Source organism: Schistocerca gregaria, chromosome 8 (genome assembly GCF_023897955.1).
Source record: "Schistocerca gregaria isolate iqSchGreg1 chromosome 8, iqSchGreg1.2, whole genome shotgun sequence".
Classification (NCBI taxonomy): Eukaryota; Metazoa; Arthropoda; class Insecta; order Orthoptera; family Acrididae; genus Schistocerca; species Schistocerca gregaria.
This window is the reverse complement of record NC_064927.1, coordinates 337070140-337097488: the sequence shown is the minus strand read 5'-3', so window position 1 is coordinate 337097488 and position 27349 is coordinate 337070140. Positions and strand designations below refer to the sequence as shown.

Below are 27349 nucleotides of genomic sequence, written 5' to 3'. Positions count from 1 at the left end.
TATTATTGTTTTCTACCAGTTTCGGCGCTAGTGACCATTTTCACACGAAGTAAAAGCAGGGATATACAATTAAATTACTATTTGATAAAATGAAATCCATCAGTGTGAATGTTTACAAAACCACGTAGAATAGACCATGATATCGGAAACAACATAAAATACTACAGTATGAGTAATGAGTGCGGTCATTAATATAGTAACTCGAGCAGGAAAATTTACAAAAAAACATTTTAGATGGCTGAGGTCATCAGTCCCCTAGAACTTAGAACTACTTAAACATAACTAACCTAAAGACATCACACACATTCATGCCCGAGGCAGGATTCGAACCTGCGACCGTAGCGGTAGCGCGGTTCCAGACCATAGCGCCTAGAACCGCTCGCTCACTCCGGCCAGCTAAAATTTACAGATCGTTTTCTTCCTGCGAAGATGGTCACTACGACCAGACCTTTAGAAATATATAATTCTGCACTTATAATAAATCAATGGTGTGCCCGTACCCTAAGGGAGTCTACATCGGTATTGCGCGGTCTGCGCAGTAGTTTGCTAACTGAAGGCGACGGGCTTCGATTCTTGGCCGAATCGGAGATTTTCTCCTCTTAGGAACAAGTAATCCTGTGGTCCTTACCTCCTTATTGTCACAACTGACATTCCTCAGTTAAGATGTCTGGGTGGGCGCGTACCAAAAGCCACAAAATAAAAATAAAATAAAAAATTACTTCGTCCACACATCCGCCACGCTCCTTGCCGATAGTTCTTGATGGGCCGTTTTCATGCCGCTCCCTCTCATAACGACACCAGCAACTCTTGGGAACGCCATGTAGGGCAGAAATTGACCAGTTGTGCATTATTAAATAATGTAAATACGCGAAGAAAAGGGGGTAGCGTCTAGTAATCAAGATGCCCTCGGTCCGGTCTTCTAACGACGTCCCTGCTTAAATGATTCAAATGGCTCTGAGCGCTATGGAACATAGCTTCTGAGATCATCAGTCCCCTAGAACTTAGAACTACTTGAACCTAACTAACCTAAAGACATCACACAGATCCATGCCCGTGGCAGGATTCGAACCTGCGACCGCAACGGTCGCGCGGTTCCAGACTGTAGCGTTTAGAACTGGTCGGGCACTCCGGTCGGCCCCCTGCTTAAATTTTGAAAAAGTCATCAGCAATGACGGCCGATGACGTCTACCGTAAGATACAACCCTCGTTCCGCCAACGGCCTTGTGAAAGAGGACAGAGGAGCGGACAGAGATTCAGAGCACTCTCTTGCCCTTGCGGTGGGAAACTGCCCCTAAATGACGGAAGAATCCGCAGTCACCAACAGCAACTGCATGCAGAAGGCAGTGGAAACCACTGCATTTTTTTAGCAGTCTTCGTCCATCAAACTCCGTCCGCCACGCATTCTTCTCCTGTGCCAACTGCTTCATCTCAGAGTAGCACTTGTACCTACTTCCTCAGTTATGGATGTATTCCCACCTCTGTCATACACTATAGATATCACCCTCCAAAGCTCCCTATTGCGGCATGGAAATTATTCCCCTATGTCGTAACAGATATCATATAAAATTGTACATTTTTATTTTCTTATATATGTTCCATCTCCCACCGATACTACGGAGAAACTCCCCATTCTTTTACCTTAACCTTTTCGACATGTTCCGGAGGGTCACGTTTCAAAGGCTTTGATTCTATTATATTCCGGCTTTCCCACAGTATATGTTTCACAACCATACAATTTGGTGCTCCAAACGTACATTATCAGAAATTTCTTCCTCAAATTGAGACCTACGGTTGATACTAGTAGACTTTCCTTGGCCAGCAATGTCCTTCCTTGCCAGCGTTAGTGTGCTTTTTACGTCCTGCTTGCTCCACCCGTCATTCATTATTACACTACCTAGGTAACGTGACTCCTTAAAGTCGCTCACCTCGTGATCCCCAATTCTGGTGTTAAGTTTCTCGCCGTTCTCATTTCTGCTACTTCTCATTACATTCCCCTTTCTTTGATTTACTGTCGATCCACCCTCTGTACTCATTGAACTGTTCATCCCCAACCATTCATCCTAGAATTCCTCTCCACTTTCTCTCAGGACTGCAGTGTTATCAGCAACTCTTATCATTAACATCCTTTCACTCCGAATTTTAATCCCATTCTTGAAACTTTCTTTCATTTCTGTCATTACATCTTCGATGAATAGATTGAACAGTAGGGGAAAAAGACTACATCCCTTGAATGGTAACCCTGGTGAGACTATTTAAATGAGTTAGAATGTAGGCAATGGTTAATTCACTAACAACATCTATTTTCCCAAAACAGACATAAATTATGATAAATACGTTATTGATTGAATACCGTAAACAACTAACAGGTGATTTAAGACTGCATTGGACATGGATCCTGGGTGGTAGACAGAGTTTAACTAGTGGAGTGAGTCAAGTACACTGGCCCTAAAAATGCGATAACGCAATGTGAACTGAACTGACGCTAAACAGGCTTTCATTGATCAAATCTACTGAAGTATCTCTACATAGGTTCAGTCGAGAGCAAGTGGCAATTGAGATATGTACGCCCTGATAATGCCAGACCAGCAGTACATTAGAATGTTGGCTTTGTGTGGCGTTTTAAGTTGTATATGGCGAGATGTGAGCGACACAGTTGAGACGTGGAGGCGGCACCAATGAATCGATCGTGGCCATGTAAGAAATGCAACAATCTCACAGTCTAGAGAACAGGCAGACAGATCGCAATTTACTCTCTACCAGAGTGCTGAAATCACGGTAGATTTCAGTGCGTGACACACCCGTTCGCTGGTCGTACCAAGGACCACTTAGGCTCACTTATACGACAGAGCGCACAAGGATACCAAACGTCAAGACTGGTGAACCAAAAACAAATAACTGTGCCCTTAGCAAATGAGCAGTCCGAGACATTTGAAGTCACACTGTTGGTACAGTAAGAACTTCAGCAGAGTCTCCCCAGTCCAACTCCGGAGCTCGTGGTCTCGCGTCCCGCGCCCGAGTTCCCGGGTTCGATTCCCGGCGGGGTCAGGTATTTTCTCTGTCCCGTGATGACTGGGTGTTGTGTGATGTCCTTAGGTTTGTTAGGTTTAAATAGTTCTACGTTCTAGGGGACTGATGACCACAGACGTTAGGTCCCATAGTGCTCACAGCCTTTTGAACCACCCCCAGTCCAAACTATTCACAAATGAAGTGAGTATCAGGACATGTACCAAGTACCAACCACACAAGACAAGGCTTCGACTAGAAGTGCTTACCAGACCAGAGACCCGCACCCCAGTGCCTCGCACATCTCCAGAAGAAAATCCGTTTTGCCGCAAAGTGTTTTCCCGCAAAGTGCACAAACGACACTGCCTTCACTCATCATGAGCCAATCACGGGGCTTCACAGGCGCTAAGTCTCCCCTTCCACAACATGAGCACAAACGCATGTTGAACCAGGGAAAGAATTAAGAAACCTACGTGGGAAAAAAAGAAACCGCCAATTACTGCCTTTTTTAAGTTTTTGCGGAGGTGGAAGATGATTTTTTCCAAAGTCGTGTCTCTTCCCACGGCAACAAGTGAACAGATACAGTCTCAAAGATCTTTATCTAAATCGCCTGTATCTTGGCGCTTGTTAGTCCTAGCTATGAGGTATAATAACACCGACAACAGTAGTTCAGTTGTACATACCAATGTCGCAAGCAGTGGAGGCCGAGATAGAGAAAATATATGACGATACTGAACGGGTAATTCAATATGTAAGGGGAGGTAAAAGTATATCAGTCATGGGAGACTGGAAATCAGTTGCTGGGTAAAGGAAAGTGTTACGGGACAATATGATTCAAATGATTCAAATGGCTCTGAACACTATGGGACCTAACATCTGTGGTCATCAGTCCCCTAGAAATTAGAACTACTTGAACCTAACTAACCTAAGGACATCACACACATCCATGCCCGAGGCAGGATTCGAACCTGCGAACGAAGCGGTCACGCGGTTGCAGACTGCTGCACCTAGAACTGCACGGCCACACCGGTCGGCGAACAATATGAGCTTGGTACTGGGAACGACAGAGGAGAAAGGCTAATTGAGTCTGCAATAAATATCAGTTACTAATGAGGAACATTCTGTTCGAGAATCAGAAGAGAAGAACGTATGCTTTGAAAAGCCAGGGAGATAGAGGAAGATATCAGTAGGATTACGTCATGGCCAGACAGAGATTCTGAAATCAAATGATGGATTACTGGGTTATGAGGTGTACCCATGAGCAGTTAGAGACTCAGATCAAAAGTTCATAATGATGAAGAAGGGTGAAGGCTGAAAGACTGTTGAGAAATAATCAGTGCACAAGGCAGTTAGATACGGTTGTAGTAAAGAATGCAGAGACACACAGTAAGTTGTCTCACACTATAGATAACTGGATAATATATAGCTCAGTACTCAGTTCAGTTAGCCGGCCGATGTGGCCGAGCGGTTCTAGGCGCTAAAGTCTGGAACCGCGCGACCGCGACGGTCGCAGGTTCGAATCCTGCCTCGGGCATCGATGTGTGTCATGTCCTTAGGTTAGTTAGGTTTAAGTAGTTCTAAGTTCTAGGGGACTGATGACCTCAGCTGTTAAGTCCCATAGTGCTGACAGCCATTTAAACCAATGAGAATCGCGCCGAAGAATAGGCGAGGAAAGGAATATAATGGAAAATACTGACGAGAAGACGGAATAGGGTGGTAAGACATCTGTTAAGATATCGCGGAATAATTCCATGGAACTAGAGGGATGTGGAGAGGGTAAAAACTGTAGAGCAAAAGACAGACTTGAATATATCCAGCAGATTCGAGTTGCAAACCGAGCACTCTTCTCTGATAGCAGTTGGGGGAACTCAGGAACTATGAGTGTCTGGGAAAGACTGAGGTATAGAGTGATGTGTTGTACTCATTGATTCACAAAAGTATAAAGCTTGGGTAAAACACCTCTCCGAATCAGGGTGAACTATTGGTAAAGAAATTATTCTTTAATTGGATCCTCAAGTATATGCACTCTCCTTCACTTCCTACGAAGCCAGCCATTTCTCTGTTCGAAAATCATCTGTGCTAAGCTTCTTAGGAGATGTTCTCCCACTCACTACGTTAAAGGTAAATTATTAACAATAGACCGCAGCCACATTCATACCTTGAATACGCTACGCAGAAGAAACCTTCGCCAGCCGCGGTGGTCTCGCGGTTTTAGGCGCGCAGTCCGGAACCGTGCGACTGCTACGGTCGCAGGTTCGACTCCTGCCCCGGGCATGGATGTGTGTGATGTCCTTAGGTTAGTTAGTTTTAAGCAGTTCTAAGTTCTAGGGGACTGATGACCACAGCAGTTGAGTGCCATAGTGCTCAGAGCCATTTGAACCATTTTGAACAAACCTTCGTCCAAAGCTGACGATAGGACCTGTTCCAGGACGTGAGAGAAGTACTACCAGTTCAGGTTTTCGGCATTTCTGTGGCACTCTCTCGCGACTTCAATAAATTTGTGACCATGTGTTTTTCCCTTCTCTGTACACGTTGCTTATCCCCTGTTAGTGTTACCTGGCATGCGTCCCACACAGTTTATCAGAGTTCTAGACTGGAACACACGAGTGTTTTGTAAGCAGCTTCTTTTGTAGACAGACTGACTTTTCCAGTATCGTACTAATGAAAAGAAGGATGCCAACGGCCCTGGCTACGATTGAGCATGTCTGATAGTTCCATTACATATTCCCAAATACTGTTGTTGCGCACCGTATTTTTGCATGAGTAGACCAAATCCGGTTGCAGCTTATTAGGCAATCAATGTAACTTTTCTATATTTTGTCGACAACAAAGCTTTACATTTCCGAACATTTCAAAGACATTACCCATCTTTGCACCAATCTGAAACATTATAAATTCCTCATTAGATAACTGGGCACCATTTTATGATAATTGATTTTGTGTAACATTAATTCAAAAAAGTCTGAAGTTATTAATATTTTCTACCAGGTAATCAGTACACCACTTGAACAGCAAGACACATAAGACACTTCCGTCAATGCGTCTGAGCTTCATCTTAGAACATTTCTGTCACAGTTATACCTTCTGACGTTATAGCATAACCATCTGCCACGTATTTTATTCACAGCGTACTCGATGCTGGCGACAATGTAATGGATCGAGTGCAGGATTCCCTTTGTCTTGGAAGTAATATTGTCCATGACATACGAAGTGAGGAGGAAAATTCAAGCGTAATAGCTAATGCAAAGAGGGCATTTCTCGCTCATGGAAGCCTGCTAGTGTCAAGTATAGTCTTCAGTTAGGAAAAGCTAATTTCTGAGAAAAAGTTTCTTGAACATAGTACTGCACTGAAGCGGCAACTGGAAAAGAAGGTAACTGAATCATTTTAAACGTAGAGTAGCGTTTGAAAATTAGGTACACTAACAAGATGTGAAATGTGGAAATTCATTGGAGAGCCACTGAGAAAATGAATATATGCAAAACACTGACAAGATGACAAGATACCTGTTAACACATCAGAAGATAACTTCCGATGGTATCAGATAGAGCCGTAGAGGAGAAAATTTGTAAGAAGAGACGGAGACCGAAATAAAGTATATACTGCAGATACGACGGTATTTCGAGACAAAGGAACTGGCGCAGTAGAGTCTTATGTCGAATACGCCAATATCGCTAAAGCATTGTGCGGGACAGCGAATCTGCAAATGTCACTACACGAGACTGCTAGGAGATCGCCGCAGTGAACCGTCAGAAATCCAGTAACAAGCCAAAGTCGTCCCGATCCAAAATTTGTTACGATGTTGTTGCAGACTTCACTCCATGGACTGATTTCAAGCAGCTCTTCACGCTAGACTATCTTGTGCAAACCTCATCTTCTCTGAATATCAACTGCAACAAACTACCATTTGAATCCAATTGCTGTAGATAAGCATTTCTCTCCCTCTTTAAACATTGTCCTAGTCTCCACTCATTCCTCCGTTAACCTACTGACAGTTCCTTCGGTATCTGTTCTATTAACCAGTCTCTTCTTTTAATAAAACTACGCCTTTCAAAACCTTGTGTCCTCACCACGGCTGAAGTTTATAGTTCACATTTTACTTCGAATGGATGTACGTTGCAATAGTCACGCAGAGATATAGTGGGTTACTTAAGACAGACTAGCATGGATAGTCTCATCAAACCAGTCTTTGGGCTGAAGATCACAACAACACCAACAACAACATAATGATGACAACTTCAAGCTGAAGTTTATATAATAACAACAGTATGAAAAATTGTATGTTTGCCATTCAAATTTATTATTTACTAGGTGCTAAGCGAGGCTATGTTTCAGATCAGTAGTTTTTTTTTTAAGCTGTGAGATGGTGAGTAAGTAAGCTAGTGAATGTTCAACCACATTAGCTGCCTTTATCAGCCTGCCTGCTCGGCTAAACGTAACTCATGATGCGCGGTCCACTCGAGCATCTTCAAATGCACTGTGCCAAGGTACGATGTGTCTTTATGTGCAGGTTTGCGACAAGGCGTACAGAGGGGCACTGGATGAAGCGCTCATCAGTGCATCTTGCTATTGAAGTACATACACGATATGTGACGTGTACATTATACTGTACATTAAGGAAGCATGTCGTATTCATAACTTTAAAATGTATCACGTAGCACTTACCAAACAATAAAGACATGTTCACAAATATGATCTCATCAAACGTGAATCCTGCCTCGGGCATGGATGTGTGTGATGTCCTTAGGTTAGTTAGGTTTTAGTAGTTCTAAGTTCTAGGGGACTGATGACCTCTGAAGTCCCATAGTGCTCAGAGCCTTTTGAACCATGTTGAGCCATCAAAAATGAAAGAGTAAACATCTCGCGCAATATTCTTCAAATCAGTAAATATCTTGGAACGCACGCTTACTGAAATAGCCTATGTTCGTCTGGGTTCAGTGTATCTCCATGTAAAATTTCATCGAAATCGGTTCAGCGGCATACTTCCTCAAAACGAAACAAACAGGGTTACTTTAGCATGAATAAAACTTTCAGTTACGACATCATCTTTTCCGTAGTCTGATTTTTGATGATGTAAAAGCTATATGGGGCACCAAGCCATGTACTAGTTACATGGGAAAGACCCGTGAAAGAGATTAGTGTGTTCAAAAAGACAAACAGATTTGACAGTTTCAGATAAATCTTTAACTTTCGATATTTGATTCTGTGATTCGATTTTCATGAAATAAAGCCTATACGTTGCCCCAAGCAATGCTCAAGTTACCTGTGAAAAGCCCCATGAAAATTGTCTAGTAGTTTTGGAATTAGCCTTCTCAAATAGAGCAGGCTTTTCATAAATCTTCAATAACGATGTTATCTTCGGGATCTGATTTTGATAAAATATAGCCTATTTGGTTGTTGATGCCCACCTTCATATGGAGAAATGGTCATCATAATAAAATAACGTAACATGTTCGTTTTCGCAACGTGCGGTTAGAGTGCAACGGTAGGGAAATTGCTTGAAGATGGTTCGATGAACTCTCTGCCGGTAACTTAATTGTGAATTGCAAAGTAATGATATTAATGTAGATGTAGGTGTATGGAGCCGCGAGTTATGCTAAAGTTACTTGCGAAGACCCCATGAAATAACGTCTTGCAGTTTAGGAGATTAGCGCGCTCACTCAGACAGACAGCATACAAGACGGTTTTAGTAAAACTTTAAATCACGTTATTTTTTCCGTGATACGATTTTGATAAACTATAGCCTCTAAGCTGTCCCAAACTCTGCTCAAGTTATCCGCGAAAACCCGTTACAGTGGTCTCGCAGTTTCCATCAAACGTGTTAAAACACACAAACAGGCAGTCACGACAGTTTTGCTGATAGTTTTTTTTTCCCCTTTCGAGTCTTCTGACTGGTTTGGTGCGGCCTGCTACGGATTCCTCGCTTCGCAGCACAGCGCTGGATGTATTCCAGACTCTGCCTTCCTCTACAATTTTGGAAGCATTCCAATCTCTGTCTTCCTTTATAGCTTTACCCTCCACAGCACCCTCTAGCAAAATGTCTTCACAGATATCCTATCATCCTGTCCATTTTTCTAGTTTCCCATATGTTTCTTTCCTCGCTGATACTACTGACAATCTCCGCCTGCTTTACGATTTTCTTCTGATTTTCGATGTCTCACTTGCATACAGTGCTGTGCTCCAAACGTACATTCTCAGAAATTTCCAAATTTACACCTGTATTTGATACTAGTAGACTTATCTTGTCCAGAAACACCTTTTCGGCGTTTTTTGTCCTCCTTGCTCATTGGTTATTATGCTACATATGTTGCAGAATTGTTTAACTTCGTTTACCTAGGGATCCCCAAGTCGGACTTCAAGTTTCTAGACGATCTGATTTTTGTTACTTCTCATTACTTTCGTCTTTCTTCGATTTACTCTCGATCAATACTCTAAACTCATTGCACTGATCATGCCATACAAAAAATCCTGTGATTCTTCTCCACTTTCACTTAGCATAGCACTTTCATCAGCGAATCTTATCATTGATACCCTTTCACCCAGAATTTTAATCCAACTCTTAAACCTTTCTTTCATTTCTGTCATTGCTTCTTCGATGTGTAGTGTGAACAGTAGGGGCGATAAACTACATCCTTCTTAATTCGAGCATTATGTTATTGATCTTCCACTTTTATTGTTACATCTTGGTACCTGCAAATATTATATATTATCCGTCCTTTGCAACACTTTGCCCCTGTTTCTTATCAGAATTTAGAATTCCTTGAATCTTACTCTATTGTCCAATAACTTTCCCGGGTCAACAAATCATATGAATGTTTCACGATTTTTCTTTAGTCTTGGTTACGTTATCAAACACAAAGCCAGGACTGGCTCTCTAGTGGCTTTGCCTTACCTATAGTCAAACTGATCGCCGTCTAACAGATTCTACATTTTCCTTTATATTCTTCCGCATATTCTGCTTATGAACAACTTGGATGCATCAACTGTTAATCTGATTGTGAAATAATTCTTGCTCTTGTTGGCTCTTGCTATCTTTGGTGGCTGATGTTTTTCCTAAAATCAGATGGTCAGACTGATACATTCTACACACTAACATCAATGGTATTCTGATGAAAAGCTATCTATCGCTCCCGCTTTATCCGATCTGTCTCCCAAAACTCTCTTATATCCTGATTATAATGCTCTATCCCCTATCTCTTTACTGTAGACACTTATTTCTTGTTCTACCACGTCATTAGTCAAGTCTTTCCCAGTGTACTCTTTCCATCTATCTGCTATCTCCTCTGCATTTAACAGGTGCATTCCCGCTGCACTCTTGATGTTTACTATACTTGCCTTTAAAGTTATCGAAGGTTTATTGATTTTTCCGTAGGCCGAGTCTGCAATTCCGACAGTCATTTCTTTTCCTATTTCTTCACGTATTTCATGCAGCCATTTTGCCTTGGCTTTCCTACACTTCCTATTTATTTCGTTCCTAATGACTTGTGTTTCTGTATTTCTGAATTTCCCTGAACATTTTTGTACTATATTCTTTTGTTGATCAGCTGAAATACTTCTGTTACCTACAATGTTTCCACAGTTACCTACCTTGTCCCTACAGTTTTCTTTCCAACACTGTGATTACCCTATCCGGAGATGTCCAATCCTCTTCAACTGACTGATGCTACTGCTCTTCAGTAGCATCACATCTTCAATACTTGTTTCCTCTTATGTTCCGGTTCCCCCACAGCCTATGTTTCACTACCATAAAATGCTGTTCTCCCGCAAATAAAGGCATATGTTCGAAAGTAGTAGATTTCTATTCGCCAGGAATGACGTTTCTGGCAGTGCAAGTGTGCTTTTTATATCCCCATTGCTCTGTCTGCCATGGGTACTTCTGCTGCCCCCTTTTTTCCTTGAGTCATCAGTAGGCTGACTGGTGTGATGCGGTCCACCACGAATTCCCCTCCTGTGGCAACCATCTCATCACCTAGGTCCTCAATTATTTGCGGACGTATTCCAATATCTGTCTTCCTATACAATGTTTGTCCTCTGCATCTGCATTTATAATCAGAACACTTCATTCTTAGTGGTACGCTCTTACTATTCCCTCTTGGCTGTTGTACATGTTGTATATTATCCGTCTCTTCCTATCGCTTAGACCTATTTTTCTGAGAATTTCGAAAATCTTCAACCATTTTACATCGTCAGACGCTTTTTCTCGGCCACAAATCCTATGAACGTGCCTTATTTTTCTTTAGTCTTGCTTTCATTATCAACCGTAACGTCAGAATTGCTTCCCTAGTGCCTTTACTTTTCCTAAAGCCAGACTGAATATCATCTAACATATATTCAATTTTCTTTTCCATTCTTCTCTGTATTATTCTTGTCAGTCATCAGTGACTAGTGTTTCTGTATTCTTAATTTCCTGAACATGTTTTTACTTCCTTCTTTCGTACATCATCTGAAGTATTTCTTCTGATACCCATGGTTTCTTCGCAGTTACCTTCTTTGTACCTATGGTTTTCTTTCCAACTTCTTTGATTGCCCTTTTTAGAGATGTCCATTTCTCTTCGACGCTACTGCCTACTGAGCTATTCTTTGCTGTTGTTTCTATAGCCCTCGAGAAGTTCAAGCGTATATCGTCATTTCTAAGTACTTAAATATCGCACTTCGTTGTGTATTGATTCTATCTGACTAGTCTCTTGAGTTTCAGCCTGCTCTTCATCACGTGACTGTGATCGGAGTCTGTATCTTGTCCTGGGTATGCCTTGCAATCCAATATCTGATTTCGGGACCTCTGCCTGACCATGATGTAATCCAGCTGAAATCTTCCTGTATCAGCAAGCGTTTTGCAAGTATACGTCTGCATCTACATCTCTATACATACTCCGCAATCCACCATACGGTGCGTGGTGGAGGGTACCTCCGACCACAACTAGCATATTCACTCCCTGATCCACTCCCAAACAGAACGAGGGAAAAATGACTGCCTATATGCCTCTGTACGAGCCCTAATGTCTCTTATCTTATCTTCGTGGTCTTTCCGCGAAATGTAAGTTGGCGGCAGTAAAATTGCACTGCAGTCAGCCTCAAATGCTGGTTCTCTAAATTTCCTCAGTAGCGATTCACGACAAGAACGCCTCCTCTCCTCTAGAGACTCCCACCCGAGTTCCTGAAGCATTTCCGTAACACTCGTGTCATGATTAAACCTACCAGTAACAAATCGATCAGCCCGCCTCGGAACTACTTCTCTGTCCTCCCTCTATCCAACCTGATAGGGATGCCAAACTCTCGAGCAGTTCTCAAGAATAGGTCGTATTAGTTTTATAAGTGGTCTCCTTTACAGATGAACCACATCTTCCTAAAATTCTACCAATGAACCGAAGACGACTATCCACCTTCCCCACAACTGCCATTACATGCTTGTCCCACTTCATATCGCTCTGCAATGTTACGCCCAAATATTTAATCGACGTGACTGTGTTAAGCTTTACACTACTAATGGAGTATTCAAACATTACAGGATTCTTTTTCCCATTCATCAGCATTAATTTACATTTATCTATATTTAGAGTTAGCTGCCATTCTTTACACCAATCACAAATCCTCTCCAAGTCAACTTGTATCCTCCTACAGTCACTCAACGTCGACACCTTCCCGCACACCACAGCATCATCAGCAAAGAGCCTATATTGCTATCCACCCTATCCAAAAGATCACTTATGTAGATAGAAAAGAACAGTGTAGCTACCACACTTCCCTGGGGCACTCCAGATGATACCCTCACCTCCGATGAACACTCACCATCGAGGACAACGTACCTCATCCTTTCTCATTCCTTGTCTCAAGCTCATATTATCCTACAACAATTTCTTTTGTTCCTTCCCCTGCAACTACTTGCCAGTCCCCCATGCCTGTTGTATTTACTTCTCCTTTTATGTACTGTATTACCCTTGCAGTATCTTCATATCTTCATATACTTTCTCTATTTCGTCATCTTCAGCTTGCGACGTCGGCTTGCATACCTGAGCTATCTTTGTCGGTGTTGGTTTACTGTCGTTTCTGATATGAAGAATCCTATCACTGAACTGTTCATCGTAACACACTCTCTGCCGTACCTTCCTGTTCATAATGAATACTTCTCCCGTTAAACCATTTTCTGCTGCTGTTGATATTACCCTACAGTCATCTGAGCAGAAATCCTTTCTTCTTTTGGTTACTCTGCACTGACCTTGATTACTGTGCACTGGCCTCTGCAATTCCTTTTTCAGATTTTCTAGCCTACCTACCACGTGCAAGCTCCAGATATTCCCACCACGAGTCGTAGGACATTATCCTTTCATTGGTTATTCGATCGTTTCCTCATAGTAAATAGGAACCTACCCCTTGACAGTCCTCTCCCGGTAATTCGAATGTTGTCTAGGTAGCATCATTTTCTGCTGCTGTTGATATTACCCTACAGTCATTTGAGCAGAAATCCTTTCTTCTTTTGAGTACTCTGCACTGACCCCTACTATATCCAGATCGAGCCTCTGCATTTCCTTTTTCAGATTTTCTAGCCTCCCTACCACGTTCAAGCTCCAGGTATTCCACACCTCGACTCGTTGGACGTTATCCTTTCATTGGTAATTCGATCTTTTCCTCATAGTAAATAGTAACCTGCCCATTGGCAGTCCGCTCGCGGAAATTCGAATGCTGCCTAGGTAGCAGAATTCCCCACCTTCATCTGCTTCGTGATCACTGACCCTGATGTTAAGTTTCTCGCTCTTCTCATGCTACTTCTCATTACTTTCGTCTGTCTTCGATTTTCTCTCAATCCATATTCTGTGCTCACTAGACTGTTCGTTCCATTCAAGACATCCTGCAATTATTCTTCTCTTACACTGAGGACGCAACGTCATCGGCCAATCTCAGCACTTGTATTGTTTCTCCTTGAATTTTGATTCTACTTTTGAACAATTTTTTAAATTCCATCATTGCTTCTTAGATTAATATAATTCAATAGCCATGAATTTTTCAGTCATCTACGAAAGCCGTCTTTTAAACTATAGAGAACAGTTATTAACAGCAGAACCTAACTACTGCCCTGTATGGGACTGCAAAGACAAAGTTCGTCTACACAGCGCAATCAAATATATTTCAGCATATTTCCTGCCCTCCATAGGCGATCTGAACATAAATAAATCCTAGCGTGTGGTGCAACGTGAAGGAACTTCTCTCATATGTTACACAGTGGTTCATATAGTATGTATGTGCTTGTATATTTATTCGTAAAACTGATCTCGCACTCTAAGAATCCGATATGACTTGAAACTCAGCATGCTTCAAACATAGTCTGTTTTGTTTTCTGCATTAAACCTATTTCTACCTTTTTAACATTAAGAGCATATACCTTGCTACAGTCTCCTTTTACAACCCCTCACACATAACCCCAACATCACTAAACCATGTTTTGAACTAACGCCAATTTCAAAACAGAGAAAATAACGAAGTCGGAGCAGAGGAGACCTTGACACTCGACATGAGCAAGAAGCATTATAGAAAGAACGAACAAGCAAAATTCGGGTGCCATTGCTTTGCTGTTAACAGACACGAAAAACGTATGCCAGCTAAAAACAGTTTTTTTTCCGAATAACTCGTGTTGATAACAGTCATACATATTATTCTAATGAATTCATATGTTCTACAGATGTATCAAATTTATCGTCTCTTTATTCGGAACAGAATGACGAATAATGCTAGAATAATTTTCTGCTCGTGAAAATACTTTTCATGAAGATAACTTGACTTTAAACCACTTACTCGTAAGCAACTTCCCTTCCTTTACGACACAACTTCACAAATGAACTTCAATATTTCCGCCTCAAGACTGTAATGTTCACTTACTGGGTGTGGCCTTGTTTTACGTCAAAGTTATTTTGTGTTGATTTACTGATATTATACTTTGGTACAAAAAGTTTTAATACTTTTAATGCAAAACATTGTTAAAATGTAGTGTAAAAGGAAAGACGTAAATCTCACTGACGGAGTTAATTTAGAGCTTTTTAAATATGCCCTTGCATCTTTACCATTAACATTTTGAGAAATTCTTAGCAGCTTAAAGGTGGATTTACTATGTTATAGGTAAACGTATATCATCCACTACGATAAACTAATGCTGTAACACGGAAATGTCAGGTGCATTCATCATTCGCCTGTCATGCGGGTGCATTCTAACAGCCGGGAGAGTGACGCACAATAATTAGGTGATAATCCGCAACGTAATTACTTTTGCTTCCAATGTTTTGTGTAGATTATCTGTGAGGAACAGTACCTCATAATGAATTCCAGCGAAGTCCACTCAGTGATACAACGTCTAGGTTCCTCAGTAAACAGGATAAATAGTGTAAGTCAGGTGGTACATCCACATCAGTTTTGAGTGAAGCACTCTGCATAGATACTGAACCAAATATGGTTACATGATTCATCTGCTCGTAATGATTTACCCGAGGGGGAAAATATCCACTTATATTATTTATTCATAAAAAGAAATACATAATCGTGGAAAGGAGGAAAATATTTTGTTTTGCTTATAAGTCCACAACAACTACGGCCTTGCTCAAAAATTTTAGTAGGATAAAGTTAGTGGAAACGGAAGAAGCTGTTGATTTAGATGTAGCGTTATACATAAGTTTTCTACATAAATAATGTAACACTTGATCTCTCACTCACGCTGCAAATCCGATATGATTTGAAACTCTATACATTTAAATCTAAGTCCGTTTATACTAGGTGTATCCTTGTAAATGAAAGTAACACTTGATCTCTCACTCACGCTGCAAATCCGATATGATTTGAAACTCTATGTATTTAAATCTAAGTCCGTTTATACTAGGTGTATCCTTGTAAATGAAAGTAACGAGAAATACGAAGACAACAAACACTCAACAGAAACTGAAACAATAACGGGAGACTGTTCGATAGGAAAACTAAAGTAAAAGACAGGTAGAGGAGCAGCGTTATCATACACCGCATGGAACACACGCACAAACATGCATTCTATTCAGTTCGCTGACACTCGCAAACTGCTTCGAAAGTCAGCACTTGCTTTTGGAGTGAATACACGATAAGTTTACGAAAATGCGTTTCCTTAGACATTACCAAATTTTCGACGTGTTTACGTCGTTTGTGTGAGATATACTGACTCTGCAGTGTTCTTCTTTGGCACACAGTTGTTGAAGGGGACATGAAAACAACATGTGAGTCTGAAATCCGTGCTACTCGCACGGTTATTTACTCATATTTACACAAGCCGATTGCCAGTACTTCATTTCTGCCGAAGTAGAGTCGTATGTAGTGAACCTTAAATGTGTTATTAATGTCGATTTCACATCAAAACTTGTGCAAGTGCTGATATATATTGTGTATTTTCAAACCCTGCGCCACGAGAAACGTATTTTGCCTTATAGCGTAAGTTGTAATCAACTGCTGTGCTTCTAGAACCTTAGCAGAAGTATGCATGTTCAGAGAAACGGTCACCTAAAACTTATGTATACATCAACCTGAATTAACGTACGTTTCGGGGAGTTCTAGGATATTGTGGCGTTGGGTTGCAAAACTCCGTGGCCGTTTGAAATTCTTGACCTGAGTCAGGAAATTAATTAAGAAACAGACACGACTTTAAAGCCCACACTGAAGCACTGTGCATAAAATGATTAATTAATGCAAAGAAATGTTAAGCCCCTACTTGTGGATCCTAAGGTGTAAATTTGCATAATATAGAAAATTTGATTTATTAAACGTGTCACCAGAAACTGATTTAAGTGAACACGTTAATTTAGCCAATTAAAAAACTAACATGAAGCACAATTAACTGTCCGAGAATGACTTAATATCATAATACTGCACTATAAGGTTCACACCAAGTCAATCTACTGGTTCCCAGAGGTAGTTGAAAAGTCTCAGAAGGTGATCCATAGAAACTGACGTTGTGGAATGACATGCGAGTTTCTAACTAACCGAGTACAGTAAATGTTTGATTGAATGTTAGATTGAGAAATGCATGTATCCACCAACGCACGGGTGGATGCAGACAGATAACTGCAAGCTGTGACAAAGTTTTAACCGAATAGTGTGCTGCTAATTATATTCACCATAAATTATCCTCATCAAACGCGCAGAGTGTTGCCGTCGCCAATCGCTCACTGAGGTACACGGTGAGAGACGTGCTTACATGGATGGGAAATCCGCCCTCCAGTCAGATGCTGATGTGGAGACTGCAGCGCAGAGATCTGTTCTGCGCCAAGACTTAGGTTGATCTCCTTGAATATTCTAGCTGAACTGTACAACCTACTCTTACTTTCCTGACAATAAAAAAAAATGGTTCAAATGGCTCTGAGCACTATGGGACTCAACATCTGAGGTCATCAGTCCCCTAGAACTTAGAACTACTTAAACCTAAGGAAAGCACACACATCCATGCCCGAGGCAGGATTCGAACGTGTGACCGTAGCGGCCGCGCGGTTCCAGACTGTGGCGCCTAGAGCCGCTCGACCACCCCGGTCGGCGGCAATCAACACATGACTACCAATCGTTGTTGAAGAACTCTCAGTCCAGTATGTACTGGGTTATCAAATGTGTTCAAAAATCTATATATGTCATTGCTCTGTTTCATTTTATTTACCGTCTGTGGTGCCTCCCCTCTCTCCTGTGTGCTATTAGTAATAAAACTTCCTGTAATTAATAATGAAACACCCTGGCACACGACCACATTCAAATTCAGTGGGTAATTGATAATGGCGTCTTCATCGCCTTAAAGGCATTCTTGACCACCATCAACTCACCACGTTTACTCTCGAGGCAACTAAGGCTCACGACCGCTGCAGAGCGTATTTAAAGCCAACCTGATTCGCATCCTTATTGTGGCGATACCAGCGGCTCTCTAATGCGACTGGCGCTAAATCTCAGTAGACGTCATGTTTCAGATCTAGAAAGAAGCCCAACAACTATCGTTTATATCGCAAAATTCCTTCATGGTACTGCAATTATTTTTCCGTCAGTTTGTAAGTCGTAATAAACGTACAAATACAGTGTACCTCTCTGTAACTTGTGAGTCACCATTTTATCTACGTTATTACATAGGATTTTTTCCGATAAATTTTATTTTAGATTTTTGGTGCACGTTTTCATAACTACCTTTTAGTCGAAAAAAATGACTGTTACTTCAGAGTGCCGCCATTTTGTTAAAAACTTCTTTTTTATTACAAATACGTTAGAGAATATCATAACTTTCAGAACTGTTTTTGGAAATTGCGTTCTAGGTCGACTATTGTGGCGTTAGGAGCTCTCACAAACGGACCTCGCCCTCAAGGAAGGCCTTTCGTCGATGTCGTGTACTGTCTTCTGGATGCAAGATTTTTGCTTTAAAAATGCATACAGAAATATTAAGGGTGAACAACAAAAATCTAAAACCCGTTTTGAAATTTGTTTATTCTCTTGAAAAAATCTTTATTTTTGTTTCCAAATAAGGGTCACCCTTGTGTAACCCCCATCAGAAACTAGTATAATTTCGGTCTTTGAATAAAATTGTCATTTCTGTTTGTGTCATGGTGTATTTGTGTCCGTTACTTGCTGTACTCTAGCTGCGTCACTTTTCAGTGACACATCACGCAGAACGTAATTTAATCCTTAAGTTTAGCACATAAATGTATCACAGGAGCTAAGTCCCAAATAGTATTAAGTGCACGGACCAAAATTTTACAAGAAGCTAAATGAATGTTTCGCTTCCTAAAGAAAAGAAGTATATCAAAATTCTGGATGGCAGGACCTAACCACTTAGATTATGCTCCAGTATTATTCATGACAGAAATCATTTCCCACTGCATGAAGGCGCCTCTTTAATTTTTAAATTGCACTTGATACGTTTTGAGCCAATCCACTGAACAAAATACGGCGAATATGATTTGAAACATCCTTTCACGAATTTAGTGGTTTTATCGTTGAACACATCACATCCCATAAGAAGATTCTGCAAACCCTCGTCCCTAATGCAACGGAGACTGAGTCTGTGAGTTCGTGAAGCGGCTTGACCGCTAAGTCAATTTCTCGCTTGTCACTATTACACAGCTATGCACCAAGGTCAGGTAATACGATACTAGAACCTAGGTTCTACAACACTCCAACAAATTAATAACAATGTCACACAAATGAGTTTAAAGGTTTTCTTATCTTTTCGAGTTGTTGAATGATTAAGTCTGCAACATTGCGTGTAATATAACACAAAAAAGCCCTCAATGGCTAAATGCAAATAATCGTAGGTAAACTTCACAGTGCGTAGCAAATGCAATTTATAACAACTGTCTGGCACATCTTCGGAGTAGGTTTCTGACTATTGTCGTCCGGTCACTGGTGGATTGTACTCGGCCGGCAATTAGCTGAGGCGAAGTCGATACCTACATCCCCAGCGCCGCCCGTGGCGCTGGTGTAACTCGCGCAAGTGGCGAATGTCTATGGAACTGGCACCAGCTCGCACCTTTGCGCCTGTGGTGCTTTGACCTGACTGAGTCGGTTCCGACGATATTGCAAATATAAAGTTACTAACATGTTACTGTCGGTAGATCGGTGTGTTACTGTCCTGCACTTAGTCTTTCTTCCCGGTACAAGGGAAGTACCACGTACCAGACTCTTATTTTTCTACATTAATAAGTTACATGGTTAGTTATTGCAGAATGATAAATACGACTCCAAAACACAATAACAATTTAACGCTTTAGTAGCAGTACTGTAAACAACACTGTAATCTATCTCAATGGATAGAACAATGGAATAGCGATTACACTATACTGAATAAAGCTTTCCAGTTCGACGTGGTTTTGGAGAGTTAACTTACACCCTATAACTAAGTCTGTGACCTTTGTTCCAGTTTGTTCGGTAGTATATATATATATATATATATATATATATATATATATATATATATATATATATATATATATATTGCTTTCGCCATAAAGAATTCTGGGATGCTTCCACACTTTAGTCTGCTTTCTACGTGATTACAAGGTGGCCCAAATTTACTTAAAAGTGAATCTCGCTTGAAGTGACTAAAGTGCAGTGGGTCTTCTTACATCACAAGTACAGATAATGCATCACAAAAAAGCATGAATTTATGCAATTATCCCACACTAATAATACATCAATGCAATGGCATTACATATTTCACTCAAAATGATCATTCGTAAACCATATCAGGTGTTATTACCTACTGAGCTTCATTTTCACGCTTTCTTTTAGAATTTTCAGCTCAAATTATCATTGTGCTTCCTTTCGATCGCTGCCCCACGGGTAAATAGCCATCGACAGTGATCAAAAGTACACAGTCATGTAATCAATACTACACCGTGAGCTGCAGAATGAAAATAATGGAAACAGCCAGCAAATGAATGGGCTAATAATGCAGGGCGGGAAATCTGTCTTTAGCATAATATATTTTGAACAGTTGGCTGTGGTGCACTTACTACTATATTATCAGATTGAAGTTTCTGTAACAAACTAGTATAAGAAGGAGTACGAAAAGACCTGATCGGATTCAACAGCGTTAAATAGCGTAGCACAATTTAAGTGAAAACGGATCAAACTGTATTTTCACTTCGGCCGCTTTTAATACGTTTTGAAACGATGCTCCTGTACTGTTGAAGGGATCACAGAAAATCGCCGCAGAAACTTTGACATTTCTACTAAAAACATGTATGAAAGACACGAAGCAAACGCACTACCAATGAAGTGAAACATGGCATGTCCACAAATGACACACAATATCCCACTAACAGAGAATTCATTTTTAAATTTCCAGTTGGTCGACCACGTAGTTAAACACGTAACTGCTTTACTCTCCACTTCTCCTAATCTTAAAACATATGCTCAGTTTCATTGCGTTTGCTATTTTGAAATACGTTTTAAGTCATACAATGGACCGTGGTTTAACTTTCCTAATAAATAAAAGGTCGTGTGGCCAGGGCCTCTCGTCGGGTAGAGCGGTCGCCTGCTGCAAGTCTTTCCGGCAACTTACGTGTAGAACTTCCCTAATGACAACAGAACAAAAATTAAGGTATTCGGAAGAAACAGAAGAGAGGCTCCAGGGTGAAGGTTTTCTGTGTCCTCAGAGGGCATACCTAGATAGGAATCGTTGGTAAGATTTTACAACTAGCACTACATTTTTATTAGACTTTGCAGAGATTGGTAATTTCTTGCAGATTTCCTGTTAGCACCACGAATAAACACCGTAGATTTACTGGGACGTACAGTATTTCACTCACTTGTCACTTATATTAACTACCATAAAGAAATGTATTATTACCTTCAAAATATTTGTACCGAGTGGTTTACGATAATCAAGAAAAGTAATTCTTTTCATATGTTGTAAACGCTGAAAACAACAAAATGAATAAAATGTGTCTCTGTACATATAATTTGTTACCATTTATTTTACACCTCAGTAGGGTCATATGGTAATAGTTTCCATTGCGAGTTTTTATTTGCTATAAAACTCATGGGTAGCAAAATTCTAAGGGAAACTATGACAGTTAATAAAAACATATATGACATTTCCTTTTAATAGCTTTTAAGCTAATAGTAGAGATTAGTGCGCCACCCAGACTGTAAATTAAACCATTCTTGTTAGTTGTGAGGGGCTTCAGCGTTGAGACATCAATTCAATTGTCTTTGAGATTTGAGACGTAAACTCTCCGCTTCCACCAATAACCGACAGCGTTGTGTAACCCGTTCTTACGAACGTATACAAGGTCCTGATAATTGCCAGACCGTATCTACTTTGTTACAAACAATTTTTATAACTTTCCTACGTACTAAGTTAGGCAATATCACTCGCATCGCGGCAATTTTTGACATTTTCTTGTAGGTTGAAATCTGTGGCAATACGAGCTCCCAACAACCAACCGCCCTCGCAGTAAGCGAAAGCATTTCGTCGTTGTCGTGTAATGTCCTCTGGATGGAAGTTTTTTACTTAGAAAATATAAAGGTCTAAGGTGAGTTTATAATTTGTTTTTTTATTTTAAAAAATCGTGAGTTACCCTGGTATTCCGCCTTAGAAAGCATGTGCCACCTTTGTAATGTCAAGAGGGTGATCATATTTCGCTATGTCCCCAGGGTAATTTTTATCTTTGAGCGACAGATTCGTTTCTGTTTGTCTCATGGCGTATTCCTTTCCGTTAACATCTATCCTATACTCTGAGGTGAAAAAAATCATGGCATTCTTCCTAATACCTTGTCGAAACTCCTTTTGGACGGCGTACTGCAGCAACTCGCCGTGACATGGACTCAACAACTCGTTGGAGATCCCCTGCAGAAATACTGTGCCATGCTGCCTTTATAGCTGTCCGTAATTGCGAAAGTGTTGCGGGTGCAGGATTTTGTGCACGAACTGACCTGTCGATTATGTACGATAAATGAATGATGGGAATGATGTCGGGTGACCTGGGTGACCAAATCATTCTCTGTATTGTGCAGACTGCTCTTCAAACAAATTACCTGGTTACACGACACCGCTGTTTGCGAACACGAAGTCCGTGAATGGTTGCAAACGGTCTCCAAGTAGCCAGTCAATGATCGGTTCAGTTGGATCAGAGGAACCAGTCCATTGCGTGTAAACACAGCTCACATCATTATGGAGCGACCAGTAGCTTATACAGTGCCTGATGACAACATAATTTCATGGCTTCGCGTGGTGTGCGTCATACCCGAAGTCTGCCAACAGCTTTTGGCAACTGACTCATCTGATGAGGCCACGGTTTTCCAGCCGGCTACGGCCCCACCAATATTGTAATGAGCACAAGAGATGCGTTGCAGGTGGTGTGCAAAAGGCACTCGTGTCGTTCGTCTACTGCCGTGGCCCATTAACGACAAATTTCGCGGGCCAATCCTATTGGGTACGTTCGTCATATATCCCATAATGATTTCTGCGGTTATTGCATCCTCTGTAGCTTGTTTCTTAGCAGTGAGCACTGTACGTAAAAACGCCACTGCTCTCGGTCGTTAAGTGAAGGCCGTCGGCCACAGTGTTTTCAATGGTGAGAGATCTATATCTATATTTACATGATTACTCTGCTATTGACAATAAAGTGCCTAGCAGAGAGTTCAATGAACCACCTTCATGCTGTCTCTCTACCGTTCCTCTCTCGAAAAGCACACGGGAAAAACGAGCACTTACATTTTTCAGTGCGAGCCGTAATTTCTCTTATTTTATCGTGATGATCACTTCTCCCTACGTAGGTGGGTGCAAACAGAATGCTTTCGCAATCGGAGGAGAAAACTGGTGATTGAAATTTCATGAGAAGATCCCGTCGCAACGAAAAATTCCTTTGTTTTAATGTTTGCCACTCCAATTCACGTATCATGTCTGCGACACTATCTCCCCTATTTCGCGATAATACAAAACGTGCTGTCCTTTTTTGTACTTTTTCGATGTCATCCTTGAGTCCCACCTGATGCGGATCCCACACCGCACAACAGTACTCCAGAATAGGGAGGACAAGTGTAGTGTGGGCAGTCTCTTTGGTAGATCTGTAGAACATTCTAAGTGTTCTGCCAGTGAATCGCAATCTTTAGTAATTCTTCAAATTTGGTACTCTCGGCACTGTTGTTCTGTGGATCTAGTAATATCGTATTTCCGAAATGAAACGTCTCTTACGTCTAGCTCCAATTACCATTCTATGTTCCAAGTCCTTTAATTCCCGTCCTGCGGTCATAAATACGTCGGAAACTTTTTCATTTGAATCGCTTAGTACAAATGTCAACTCCGGCGATATACTGCCCTTGTGAAGGCGATACTACCGCAATCTGTATATGTGTGCATCACTGCCCCATGACTTCACTCACCTCAGTTTAGTGTAGCAGTTCTTCCTATGGACGCTCCAAGTTTCATCGTGCCATGTTACCTGTCAGTGATACCTACATCTACATCATACATACATACATACATACTGCGCAGTCCACCATACGGTGCGTGGCGGAGAGTAGCTCGTACCACAACTAGCATCTTCTCTCCTTATTCCACTCCCGAACAGAACGAGGGAAAAATGACTGCCTATATGCCTCTGTACGAGCCCTAATCTCTCTTATCTTGTCTTTGTGGTCTTTCCGCGAATTGTAAGTTGGCGGCAGTAAAATTGTACTGCAGTCAGCCTCAAATGCTGGTGCTCTAAATTTCCTCAGTAGCGATTCACGAAAAGAACACCTCCTTTCCTCCAGAGACTGCCACCCGAGTTCCTGAAGCATTTCCGTAACACTCGCGTGATGATCTAACCTACCGGTAACAAATCTGACAGCCGGCCTCTGAATTGCTTCTATGTCCTCCCTCAACCCGACCTGATAGGGATCCCAAACGCTCGAGCAGTACTCAAGAATAGGTCATAGTAGTGTTTTGTAAGCGGTCTCCTTTACAGATGAACCACATCTTCCCAAAATTGTACCAATGAACCGAAGACGACTATCCGCCTTCTCCACAACTGCCATCACATGTTTGTCCCACTTCATATCGCTCTGCAATGTTACCCCCAAACATTTAATCGACGTGACTGTGTCAGGCACTACACTACTAATGGAGTATTCAAACATTACGGGATGCTTTTTCCTATTCATCTGCATTAATTTACATTTATCTATATTTAGAGTCAGCTGCCATTCATTACACCAATCACAAATCGTGTCCAAATCATCTTGTATCCTCCTACAGTCATTCAGCGACGACACCTTCCGGGACACCACAGCATCATCAGCAAACAGCCGCACATTGCTATCCACCTTATCCAAATGATCATTTATGTAGATAAAAAACAACACACTTCCCTGGGTCACTCCATATGATACCATCACCTCCGATGAACACTCACCGTCGAGGGCAACCTACTGGGTTCTGTTACTTAAGAAGTCTTCGAGCGACTCACATATTTGGGAACCAATCCCATATGATCGTACCTTAGTTAGGAGTCTGCAGTGGGGCACCGAGTCAAACGCTTTCCGGAAGTCAAGGAATATGTCATCCGTCTGATACCATTCATCCATGGTTCGCAAGATATCATGTGAAAAAAGGGCGAGTTGCGTTTCGCAGGAGCGATGCTTTCCAAAGCCTTGTTGATGCGTGAACAGCAACTTCCCTGTCTCAAGGACATTCATTATATTCGAACTGAGAATATGTTCGAGAATCCTGCAACAAAGCGATGTTAAGGAAATTCGCCTGAGTTACTTTCGTCGTCATGTTTTGCCCACCAGTGTATTTCTGACCGCAGCGTGGACGTGACGGACGCAATGCGGTGTGTGTTACAGTGCCGCGCGTGCAGATCCTGGGCGGCCCCGAGCTGTACGTGAAGGCGGGCAGCACGGTGGCGCTGCGCTGCGAGATCTCGCGCGCCCTCGAGGAGCCGGCCTACATCCTGTGGTTCCACGAGTCGCGGCGCGTGCTCGCCTACCAGGACATGCACGTGGAGCGCGTCGCGCCCGACGCCACCGTCGGCTCGCTGCTCATCCGCCGCGCCACGCGCCGCCTGCACTCGGGCAACTACTCGTGCCGGCCCAGCAACCTCGACCCCGCCTTCGTCTTCCTGCACGTCCTCGATGGTGAGTTCACCGCTCTCAGTACGTACGGCAGATTGTGATCTACCAATGCGTTCACGAAATAACTCGAACGTCGTAAATTCCCGTGGTATCTGAAACGCGGCCTGCCACTTGACCGCCCTGGCGTTCGAGGGGTGGGCAAACAGGGGATGAACACCATTGGTGGCACAAAGAAATGTTAAGTGCATTTTATTACAATAAACAAGTTCGATGACAATGTAAAAATTGACTTAAATTTTCTCATTATGAGAATACTGAAGAGCGGAATACTTAATTGTTAAACACCATTCTAAAGCCAAGATCGTACAAGATATTTTTTATCCAAGACAAATGGTTTCAACAGTCTGAGTGTCATCTTCAGGTCTTAAATAATTTTTTGTAGGAAAATATGTACATTTAAGTTGATCTTCTGCACAAGAGGTCACTTGGATATAACTCAACACATTATACACTAAAGAGACAAAGAAAGTGGTACACCTGTCTAATATCGTCTAGGGCCCCCGCGAGCTCGCAGAAGTGCCGCAACACGACGAAGCTCAAAAATTGTTCAAATGGCTCTAAACACTATGGGACTTAACATCTGAGGTCATCAGTCCCCTAGACTTAGAACTACTTAAACCTAACTAACCTAAGGACATCACACACATCCATGCCCGAGGCAGGATTCGAGCCTGCGACCGTAGCAGCGGCGCGGTTCCGGACTGAAGCGCCTAGAACCGCTCAGCCACAGCGACCGGCTCGACGTAGCATCGACTGGAATAATGCCTGAAGGGGTGATGGAGGGAACTGACACCATGAATATTGCAGGGCTGTCCAAGAATCCGTATGAGTGTGATAGGATTGAGATCTCTTGTCAGTAGCATACAACAAGGCATCCCAGATATACTCGATAACGTTCATGTCTGAGGAGTTCGGTAGTCAGAGGAAGAGTGTAAACTCACAGGAGAAACTCAGAGAGGAGCTACTCTGTAGCAATTCTGGACATGTGGGGTGTCGAATTGTCCTGCTGGAATTGCCCAAATCCATCGGAATGCACAATGGACGTGAGTGGATGCAGGTGATCAGACAGGATGCTTACGTACGTGTCAGCTGTTCGAGTCGTATCTAGACGTATCAGGGATCCCATGTCATTCCAACTGCACACGCCCACACCATTAAAGAGCCTCCACCAACTTAAACAATCCCCTGCTGATATGCAGGGTACTCGGATTTATGGGATTGTCCCCATACCAGTACACGTCCATCCACTCGATACAATTTGAAACGAGACTCGTCCGACCAAGGAACATGTTTCCAGTCATAAACAGTCCAGTGCGGTTCTGACGGGCCCAGGCGAGGAGAAAAGCGTTATGTTTTGCAGTCATCAAGGGTACACTAGTGGGTCTTCGGCTCCGAAGGTCCTTATCGTTGTTCGCTCCTTGACACATGTTGATGGCTCAGCATTGATATCTCAAGCTATTTGCGGAAGTGTTGCACTTCTCCCCCGCTGAACAGTTCTCTTCGGTCGTTGTTGGTCACGTTCTTGCAGGATCTTTATCCGGCCTCAGTGATGTCGGATATTTTACGCCTTATGGATTCCTGGTACTGACGGTACACTCGTTATATGGTGGTACACGAAAATCCCCACTTCATCGCTATCTCGGAGTTGCTGTGTTCCATCACTCGTGCGCCGACTATAGAATCACTCTCAGCCTCACTTAAATCTTGATAACCTGCCATTATAGCAGCAGTAATCGATCTAACTGCTATCATAGACACATC

The 27349-nt window shown here is 42.0% G+C and overlaps 1 protein-coding gene across 1 annotated transcript in view; it reads left to right on the top strand.

Annotated features, from left to right (window-relative positions):
• Positions 1-27349, top strand: part of LOC126284620 (protein sidekick-2-like) — a 685635-nt gene that overhangs the window by 625823 nt on the left and 32463 nt on the right. Inside the window, exon 5 of the mRNA XM_049983689.1 lies at positions 25301-25591. Coding sequence (XP_049839646.1) covers positions 25301-25591 — 291 coding nt within the window. The remainder of the gene's footprint in view (positions 1-25300; positions 25592-27349) is intronic.